The sequence below is a fragment of the Sinocyclocheilus anshuiensis genome, unplaced genomic scaffold, assembly GCF_001515605.1.
Source record: "Sinocyclocheilus anshuiensis isolate Anshui unplaced genomic scaffold, SAMN03320099.WGS_v1.1 scaffold411, whole genome shotgun sequence".
Lineage (NCBI taxonomy): Eukaryota > Metazoa > Chordata > Actinopteri > Cypriniformes > Cyprinidae > Sinocyclocheilus > Sinocyclocheilus anshuiensis.
The window spans coordinates 412,575-423,836 of NW_015549608.1; the positions used below are offsets into that span (position 1 = coordinate 412,575).

At 30.2% G+C, this 11,262-nt stretch overlaps 1 protein-coding gene across 1 annotated transcript in view; it reads left to right on the plus strand.

Annotated features, from left to right (window-relative positions):
* plekhg4b (pleckstrin homology domain containing, family G (with RhoGef domain) member 4B) overlaps positions 1-9,434 on the plus strand; it is a 50,531-nt gene extending 41,097 nt beyond the window's left edge. Inside the window, exons 22-25 of the mRNA XM_016447882.1 lie at positions 1,760-1,987; positions 4,803-4,990; positions 6,487-6,546; positions 9,001-9,434. Coding sequence (XP_016303368.1) covers positions 1,760-1,987; positions 4,803-4,990; positions 6,487-6,528 — 458 coding nt within the window. The 3' untranslated portion in view covers positions 6,529-6,546; positions 9,001-9,434. The remainder of the gene's footprint in view (positions 1-1,759; positions 1,988-4,802; positions 4,991-6,486; positions 6,547-9,000) is intronic.
* The last annotated feature ends 1,828 nt before the right edge of the window (positions 9,435-11,262 follow it).

The following is an 11,262-nucleotide window of genomic DNA, read 5'->3' on the forward strand; positions in this document are numbered from 1 at the left end:
CGAAATAAAAATAATATTAAATACAAATATAAAAAAGAACAAAAATGATAAACTTAATCATAAACTTAACTTATTAATAGTTATTTATATTATTATATATAATATATTTAATGTGTAATATAATATGTATAATATATTTTTATTCTATTTATCAGTAATTCATTTACCCTAAACCTAATGGACAGAAGACACAGACACACAGTCTGAAATATTTATTAAACGCAGTTTGATATTTTTAATATTTATTAAACGCAGTGTGTGCGTGTGTGTGTGAGTGTGAGTGTGTGTGTGTGTGTGTGTGTGTGCGTGTGTGTGAGTGTGTGTGTGTGAGTGACTCGTCCACGCCTGTTTCACACAGAGTGTATGCGGTGTGTGTTCATTAACTTTAAGCACGTTTGGATTTGAGGTCAAAATAAGGTATAGATGGAGGTGTTTTTGTATTTGTGGTATCAGTGCCCTGCAAACACACTTATGTGAAGCACAGTGAGCCCCTGCTGCTTCTGCACCGCACATGAACTGCAGACGCGTGTGTGTGTGTGTGTGTGTGTGAAACAGGCGTTAGGCATTAGAAGCTTTTGAAAATAAAGCATCAAATGAATTGATGTCTTTGTGTAGATTGACAGAGCGCAGTCACAGACACACACACAGCCGATGTGCGTTTCACACACATCAAAACACAAACACTCTCTTCATTTGTTACGTTCATTCGGTGCATATTCTGTGCATGAACATCAAATCATCTATGCACATTTTTTAATGTGGAAATTGTCCTGAAATGAGATTGTGAAATACAGAAACAACACAGTATCAAAATATTAATAGAAATATTATTTATTTAGGGCAAAATCTACAGTTAAGTAACTGGTCATAAATGTTAAAATTCCCATTAAAATGTAAACATAAATATAAAGTATATATAAATATATTAAATATGAAAATTATATATATATATATATATATAAACAACACAGTATCAATTTATTTAGGGCAAAATCTACAGTTAAGTAACTGGTTATAAGTGTGTACAAATTCCCATTAAAATAAATATACATAAATATAAGTATATATAAAAATATGAAATATGGAGGGGGAAAATATATATATATATAAATTCTATTACTTTATTATTATTTATTTATTATTATTATTATTATTTATTTGTTTAATTTATATTATGTTATATATTAAACATATGTATAATGATATAAATATTATTTTTTATATTAAAATGTCTTATTTTTAAGAAAGGACAATATTTTTCTCATGATTTTTAATCTATTGTACTATTATCATTCCTATTTTATTTCAGTTGGTTGCCAAAGCAACATTTATAATTTTTGTTTAAGATTTTTAAGTTTAAGTTTCTCTTCTAATTTTAATATTTTAATTCAGCTTCTTTCTTTCTTTCTTTCTTTCTTTCTTTCTTTCTATATGTATGTATGTATGTATTTATTTATTTGAATAAACAGCATTGAATTTATGGCACTATGCCTAACTATATACCAAACAAAACAATATTATTTCTTCCAACATATTCCGATTTTTTTGCTTTTTAACTTTATGAATATTTAACTATGTGTTGACATAAAGAGCTTTATTCCAATTCATGAAAAAGGTTGGTTCTTCAACAGTTTTAGTTATACACAGTAACAACACTGGAAGCTTCTACAGTTCATCACATCTTCATTGTTTCACTGATTCACTCCTGCAGCTGAATTCATGTGTTCATGTGATTTTTGTCCATCTTTGGTCTCTGCAGAGTCGCGGATGCGGGCGTCCATCGCGGTGTCCTCGTTCGATCACTCCACGCCGTTTAAGAGACCGCACTCCACCATCTCCAACAGCAGCTCGTCCTCGTCCAGCAGCCAGTCCTCGTCCTCTCTGAACCTGCACCTCCATCCGTCTCATCCGTCTCTGAGCCACTGGCCCTACGACTGCATCGAGGAGGACGAGCTCGAGCACGACTCCACTGTCCAGTCCTCCACGAGTGAGTCATGTCACACTGAAGACTGGAGGAATGATGCTGAAAGATCACAGAAATCAATTACATGTTAACACATATTCACATAGAAAACAGCTATTTTACATTAAAATAATATTTCACAATTTGTACTGTATTTTTAATCAAATAAATGCAGCCTTGGTGAGCAGAGCTTGGTGAGTTCTTTCTAAAAACAAATCTGTAGCTATAGACGCGTGTCCTCGTGAAAACAATCATAATGTAATTTATTCCTGTGTAATTCATTTTTTATGTTTTCATTTGGTTGGGGAGCAAAGAACACATATTTTGTGCATAAACATCAAATTATCCCTTCAAATAAAATATAGTACCAAAATGTTGATAAGTACTATTTGAATATATTGGCATTATTTAATTAGTGTAAAATCTACAATTACCTAACTGGTCATAAATGTACAAATTGGGCTTAAAATGTAATAAATATGTAGAATTTAGAATATATATATAATTTTGGGGATATTTTTTTTTTTTCCAATGATAAGATTTTTGGCATTATTTTTTATGTCAATTTAAGTACATTTTCCTCCTAAAGGTACGGATACTTTACAATGTGATGTAAAAACATGATAATAATAAGGACCATTATTAATATTTGAGCATCATTTATAATTTATAATAATTGAGCAGCAAATCAGCATATTATTATGATTTCTGAAGATCATGTGACACTGAAGACTGGAGTAATGATGCTGAAAATACAGCTTTGATCACAGAAATAAATTACATTTTAATATATATTCACATAGAAAACAGCTGTTTTAGATTCTAATAATATTTCACATTTTTTACTGTATTTTTGATCAAATATATGCAGCCTTGATGAGCAGAAGAGACTCTTTCAACAACATTAGAAACACACACACACACACACACATATATATATATATATACTTGTTTGGAAAGTTTCACTCTGCAAGAACTTCTGTGGTTCTTCATAATTAGTTAGTCGAGTTCATCTACGGTCTAAATTCGTCAAGATCTATCAGCATGTGTCATCTGATAATAGAGTCTGTGGTGGGCAGAAGGTGTACATGAACAGCAGCTGTTAAGACAGGAAGTGCGAAACAGGAAATGGGCCCCTCTCACTCTGCTGGTGTTTGTTTTGTTGACTGGAGCCCAGTGGAAACTCAGAGCAGAGGTGCTGAAGGTGTGTGGTTTCACTGGGCAGCTTAAAGATACACCGACGAAGACAAAGATAGTCTGTATGACACTAATACTAGATCCAATCCTTCAGTTATTATAACACAAGATTCTGTTCAGTTCCTCTTCCTGTTCCGGACTGAAAAACTACAATATTTCTGATAATTCTATTATTAACTCTACTTGAAATCATACTTGCTGTGATTATACTCACCATAGCTGCATTTATCTGATCAAAAATACAGTAAAGGCGGTTATATTGTGAAATATTAATTACAAATATCAGTTTTCTATTTTAATGTTTTAAAAGTGTCACATGATCTTCAGAAATCATTCTAATATGCTGCTTTGCTGCTCGAGAAACATTTCTGATTATTATCAATGTTGAAAACAGTCATGCTGACGAATATCTTATTTAATATCATTTTATATTTATATGAATATTTATTTATTTTATGAATTACTGTCACTGTTGATCAATTTAATGCGTCCTTGCTGTATAAAAGTTTTAATATTTTTAAAATAAATGAACAAATAATATAAATTACTGTAAATAAACAAACTACTGTCACTTTTAATCAGTTTAATGCGTCCTTGCTGAATAAAAGTATTAATATTTTTAATGAATTAATTAAGTTAATTACTGTAAATAAAAAATGCTGCCACTTTTGATCAATTTAATGCGTCCTTACTGAATAAAAGTATAATTTTTTAAATAAAAAATAAATAATATAAATTACTGTAAACAAACAAATTGCTGTCACTTTTAATCAGTTTAATGTGTCCTTGCTGAATAAAAGTATTAATATTTTTAATAAACAAATTAATTAATTAATAAAGTTAATTACTATAAATAAAAAATTGCTGTCACTTTTGATCAATTTAAAGTGTTCTTATTGGATAAAAGTATTAATATTTTTAATTAATTAATTAATGAAGTTAATTACTGTAAATAAAAAAATGCTGTCACTTTTAATAAATTTAATGTGTCCTCATTGGATAAAAGTATTATTTTTTAAATAAATAAATTAAGAAAGTAAATTACTGTAAATAAACAAATTGCTGTCACTTTTGATCAATTTAATGAATGCATTCTTACTGAATAAATATTTTTAATTAAGTAATTAATTAATAAAGTTAATTACTGTAAATAAAAAAACATGCTGCCACTTTTGATCAATTTAAAGAGTCCTTATTGAATAAAAGTATTAATATTTGTAATAAATAAATTAATAAAGTTAATTACTATAAATTAAAAAAATGCTGCCACTTTTAATAAATGTATTGTGTCCTCATTGGATAAAAGTATTATTTTTTTAAATAAATACATTAAGAAAGTTAATTACTGTAAATAAAAAACATGCTGCCACTTTTGATCAATTTAATGCGTCCTTATTGCATAAAAGTATTAATTTAAAAAAAAATTAATTAAGAAAGTAAATTACTGTAAATAAATAAATTACTGTCACTTTTGATAAATGTAATGCATCCTTACTGAATAAAATCATCATTGTTTTTTATAAATAAACAAATAATATCTGTATATATGTATATGTATATATATATATATATTTGCATGATAGGACTAGGTGTTATGATTGAATTCTGCGTTGCTGAGTAAGGAAGTGTTGTGCGTCTGCAGTGAGTGACGGCGCTGACAGCTCGTCTCAGTGCACCTCCAGTGACGGCGTGAGCGTCCAGCATCATCCTGCGTTAGTGATGGAGAGCTACACCAGCGACAGAGGCTCGTATCGGTCCACACCGTCCCCGTCTCCTCCTAACGTCACGTCCTCCGTCCTCTACCACAAAGAGCAGGAGTTCATCACAGCGGTGAGAGTCTCACTGAGCGAACACACACGCTCAAGAAAAGATTACTGAAATAATATAAAAGATCCTCCCTTACATCGAGAGAAAAAACTATTTCTATCCATTCAGATTACACAGTTTTAACAAATAATAAACTTCATGTGATGCATATCAATGCTAATTATTTAAAAAGCAATGATAGAGTCTGTCTTAAGATATGGAATTATTGCTTGGTTTGGGAGCTGAATGAGAGTGGCGGGAAAAATAAAGGAGATACAGACACACTCAGTTCTTTACAAGACATTTTTGAGTTGTGTACGATCCAGCAGGCCAACAAGATTTCACTGGACTCTTCGCATGTGTTAATATGATTTAAATGGGATTGTTTTGATGATGTAGGATTATAGAATTAGGACGGTTGTTGTATGTTGTATGTTACAGGCTTGTTCTGTGTTGATGTTGCAGCAGTTCTTTTATCTAAAACAAATTAAAAAAAGGGAGACAATAAATATTACCTTGACCTTTATATATTTATCAATCAATAAATCCAGTGTGTTTGAATCTGAAACATTTTGCTCTACAGCGAGACATATTTTTTTAACCATGTGCATACTTTTTATTTTAATAAATTTAGTTGTTTTCACAATGAACAGGTTTGTATGGAGGACCAAACCTGCAGAAGTTAAAAATGAAGGAATAAAAGAAGGAATAAATGAATAAACAAATGAATGAATAATAGGGAAATAAATTAAGGAAGGAAGGAATTAATAGGGAATTAAAGGAAGGAAGGGATAAATAAATTTAATAGGGAAATAAATTAAGGAAGGAAGGAATTAATAGGGAATTAAAGGAAGGAAGGGATAAATAAATTTAATAGGGAAATAAATGACTTGCTAAAACAAATACAATTCTTTTTTTAATTACATTTAGTCCTGAATTTATTTGTTTGTTACCTTTCTCCCTTTATTTGTTATTTTCTTTATTTCTCTTTAACCACATTTTTTTATTCTTTCAGTTTCTTCTTTCATTTATTTTTAATTATATATTAATGTTAATTCACTTTTGCTTGTTATTATTATATTGTTTATTATTCAAGGTTTAATATTATTTAATAATAATTTATTAATTTATTAATAATTTAAAATAAATAAAATTAAATGATTTAAACAAATTAAATAGATTCAAAGAGTTCATAATAATCTATGCCATGATTTTATTTATTTATTTGCTTATTTATTCAATAATCTGACCAGTTTCATTTCTGTATGATTGACAAATATGCATCACATTCAATTTATAAGTTTATGTTAAAACTGTGTAATCCAAATGCATGGAAATGTTATATGCAATTCAAATACATAAATCTTTAGGCCTAAATATTTTGTGTCAAGCATCACTATTACTGTCGTTCATGCTGAGTGATTTAAGCAAAGTGTTTAGACGTGTAACTGGTTCTGCACCGTTTCTTCCTCTTGTAGTTTATCTAACGTTAGTTTCGTCTGACGTGTTTGTTTTACCAGAGCAAGACTTCAGGTCTGTTAGGCCTCTCAACTCTGGTCTGAATCAAACGCTTCAGATCAGTAAGTAACTGTGTTTCCTGATAACGCTTGAGACTGACGCTGGTCTGAATGTTTCTGTCAGAGAATCCCTTTGTGTCGCGCTGCATGTGTGTGTTGGGCTTCAAGGGTCCTCCTGGTGATCAATATTCGGGGTTATTCTGAGCTTAATGTGACAGTAACCTCATCCTCAGGGAGTCTGAATGTGCTGAAGCGCGTTCACAGTAATGCATTTACAGTGGAAATCTACATGCATTTACATGCAGTTCATGTTTTTAGTAAAGCTCTTTTTTAGTTGTTTTAGTTTATCAAAAAAAAATGTCTGTTGCTTAAGCTGCAATATCGTCCTTTTGAGGCTGAAGCAATGGTTTTGCATTACTGATGCTCACTGAGGAATGAGTTGACGTCATTGTCATGTCACACATGCGATGCATGCACTTTATATTGAAAATAACCATCCGTTCCCCTGCGAATCACATGCACTGCAATGCATGTTGAAGATCCTGTGTGTCGAGCCTTATTTGTGTCAAGTTTTGACAAAAATTTAAATGCTTTTTGAGATAAACGAGTTGAAATGCTGATAAACAGTTGCATAAATGCTGTGAAATCAAGCAGCGAACTTATTCGTGTAGACTGAATGAGCTATGCGATTCCATGCAAAGATGCGTTCACACTGACAGCGATTCACAGCATCAAAGCAAAAGGAAGTCTTTTATTTGCAGTGACAGCTGACGATGTGCGAGCGATTTTTGATGATGCATCAGACGACTTTAAATTACACTGAGCAGAAACTAAGGTTGCACGATATTGTAAAAAAAACTGGCATTGTGATATGCAAAAATACAGGAATTTTTGTTTTTGTACTATATTTGCGATATGAAAATACAAAATTTATAGTTTTTCTACAGTATTTACGATATGAAAACACAGGAGTTATCGTTTTTCTGCAGTATTTGCGATATGAAAAAATACAGGAATTTGTGCTTTTCTGCAGTATTTGCGATATGAAAAATACAGGATTTTTTGTTTTTCTACAATATTTGTGATATGAAAAATACAGGATTTATAGTTTTTCTGCCGTATTTACGATATGAAAAAATATAGGAATTTTTGCTTTTCTGCAATATTTGCAATATGAAAAATACAGGAATTTTTGCTTTTCTGCTGTATTTGCGATATGAAAAATACAGGATTTTTGCTTTCTGCTGTATTTGTGATATGAAAAAAATACAGGAATTTTTGTTTTTCTGCAGTATTTGCGATATGAAAAAATACAAGAATTTTTGCTTTTCTGCAATATTTGCGATATGAAACTATACAGGAATTTTTGTTTTTCTGCAGTATTTGCGATATGAAAAAATACACGAATTTTTGCTTTTCTGCTGTATTTGCGATATATGAAAAAATACATGATTTTGTTTTTCTGCAATATTTGCGATATGAAAAAATACAGGAATTTTTGCTTTTCTGCTGTATTTGCTATATGAAAAAATACAGGAATTTTTGCTTTTCTGCTGTATTTGCGATATGAACAAATACATGATTTTTGTTTTTCTGCAATATTTGCGATATGAAAAATACAGGACTTTTTGTTTTTCTGCAATATTTGCGATATGAAAAAATACAGGAATTTTTGTTTTTCTGCAGTATTTGCGATATGAAAAAAATACAGGAATTTTTGTTTTTCTGCTATTTGCAATATGAAAAAATACAGGATTTTTTGTTTTTCTGCAGTATTTGCGATATGAAAAAATACAGGAACTTTTGCTTTTCTGCAGTATTTGCGATATGAAAAAATACAGGAATTTTAGTTTTTCTGCAGTATTTGCGATATGAAAAATACAGGAATTTGAGTTTTTCTGCATTATTTGTGATATGAGAAATACAGGATTTTTAGTTTGACTTACAATATTGACAATATTGATTTTTAAATAGCTATATTTGGAAAGAATTAATCATTCTAGAATGAGAGAGGCAAATTTCTTTGTGCATCTGCATAGAGAATAAAAATAACTTTAAGAAGAAAATTAAAAGTTAAAAAGATTTTTAAAATATAAAAAATATATATAAAAAAAATGTTGAAACAAAATCAAATCTCTTTGTGATTATTATTAAAAATATTAAAATAAGAAACCTATTGCAATAATGCTATTATTTTAAAATAAAAAATGAGTAATAAAAATAATACAATTGTACGTTGGAAAATGCATGCATGTGGGTAAATCTAGTTGTCTAATAAATAATTTAGCATTGTATATAAGGATTATTGTCGGCTTTGGTTCTTCTTTGGCTAAATGAATAAATGTAAATGGACACAATTTGACTGTTGCATTAATCCTTATTTCAAAATCAATTTTATTTTGATATATCATGCAACCAGCGGTACTCATGATCACTGTCAGTGTGAACGGCCTTTAATACACATCAAACTATTAGCAGTGACTTGCAGATCAACTTCTCTTTTGTTTTTCAATGCAGCTGTGAATCCATCGAGACGGAGAGACGGGAAAGCAGCGTTTGGACAGCGTTTGTTTTCGGACAGACGGAGATCAAATGCACTGAGACATTTCATCATTTCATAGACTGATAATCGTCCAGAGCCTCGCTGATGAATATGAATTCTGACTGCAGTGCAGAATAGAAGCTCCTCAGCAGTGCTGGTACGTTACAGGACCGAGGTCACAGATGTACATGATTTCAGGTGTTTTACTTTTACTTCTTTCATTCGGAGACTTCGGAGACTTCAGAGACTTCACCACTCGACATCTGACTCAGTATTTCTGACTGTACAGATAGCTGAATGATTTGAGTTCTGGACTACTAATACAATCCAGACAGGATTGCATTTTTATTAAGGATTGAGTCCGACTTTTTACTATGAAAATAAAAATAAAAGAGTAAATAAAATCAGATTGAATTTTGTGATTTATTTAAATGGTTCCCAACTCAAATGCATAAGTAACATACAGAAATAAGTCCTTTTGAATTACATTAATTCAATGTATAAAGATGGAAATATGTAAAAAGAAATAGTATCCAGCTTTACATCTAATTAAACACAATAAACAAATAAAGCTGTACCCGTTTTAAATCACCTTTTTTGGTTAATTCATTCCTCTCACACACACACACACACACACACATATAATTATTAATTATTATTACATTTTCTTAATATTTTGACTGATTATATTATATTAAAATAAATTAGATTAATATATATATATATATATATATATGTATGTATATATATATTCTTTATTATTTTTTTCTTTACATTTTTCAATAATTATATTAAAATAAATTATATATATATCAGCCGATTAAAATGTTCAATCTAATTAATTACATGGTGTTAATCTAATTAATCGCAAAATAAATTTGACTATAAAAATACCCACAAAAGATTATTTAAAGCTATTTTTGTGTCAAATGAGAAAGTATCAAGTAGACATTATAAATTGTAGCTTTAGAAAGAAATAGCCAATGAAGGGATGCTAATACTGGTATTATACTTACAATTATATTAATTACATTATAATTATAATATATAATATAAATTTATATGTGCATTAAATTAGTAAAGTAAATGCATTTATGATGTTACAAAAGGTTGCTATTTCACATAAATGCTGTTCTTTTAAACTTTCTATTCATAAATTTATTTATTCATTTATTTATTTATTTATTCATTTTGAATGCCATGCCAGCATCAAGGCTATTTTCATGGCGATCTCTGAATAAATTATACAAGGTATACAATTAACAAAAGGTTATAAAAGACATATCAAATCATCCAGATGTAAGACCATCTTTTTACTTTGAAAAAAAAAATATGTAGAAATAATATACAGCTTTACAGGAAATAAAAAGCTCAAATAACAACGTGTTTTTATTTGCTAATACATCACATTAAAGCCAAATCATCCAGATGTCCATCTTTTTACTTTGAAAATACATCTCTGAATAAAATTGTATTGAATTGCATTGTGCAGTTTATTAACTCAAATTCATAAGTAACATACAAAAAGAATTATTTTGTATTACATTAATTCAATGTATAAATGTGAAAATATGTACAGAGAAATGATATCCAGCTTTACAGCTAATAAAACACAAACACATAAAGCTGCAAGCAGCATTACTGCTTCACTTCTGCATTCATACAATAAACAAAACAATAATAAATGTATTTTTATTTGATAATAAGCCACATTAAAGTCAAATCATCCACGTTTAGCACGTCGTCTCTCTTCAGTCAATTTTTTTTTTGTGATTCCCGCGGCGGATCTTGACCGTTTTCAGCTTCATGCGGGAGGAGAATCTGCTCTTACTCACTGAAAATACTTCTGCTTTCTTTAGTTCTTTAATTCTATTCCTGTTGCTTGTGAGAAAGGCTGAGCTGAGGACTGTTAGATCACGTCGTCACTGTTTATGGTCACGCTTCTCTCTGTAAAACCAGTATATGAGCACCGCAGCGATGAGCATGTCCATCAGAGTCACACACAGCACCAGAACCTCCATCTGCAAGATCAAAACACACACACACACACACGCACACACACACACAAACACACACAAACACTGCTGTCAAAATAATGAGACTGCTTTAGTGCTCATCAGTGTGTAATGCACACATACACAACATTCACCTATATGGAAACACATGCCCATGCTAATTTGCGCATAAAAACCCATGCATGTACCTCTAACTATTATGAGATGTTTAAAAAAAAAAAA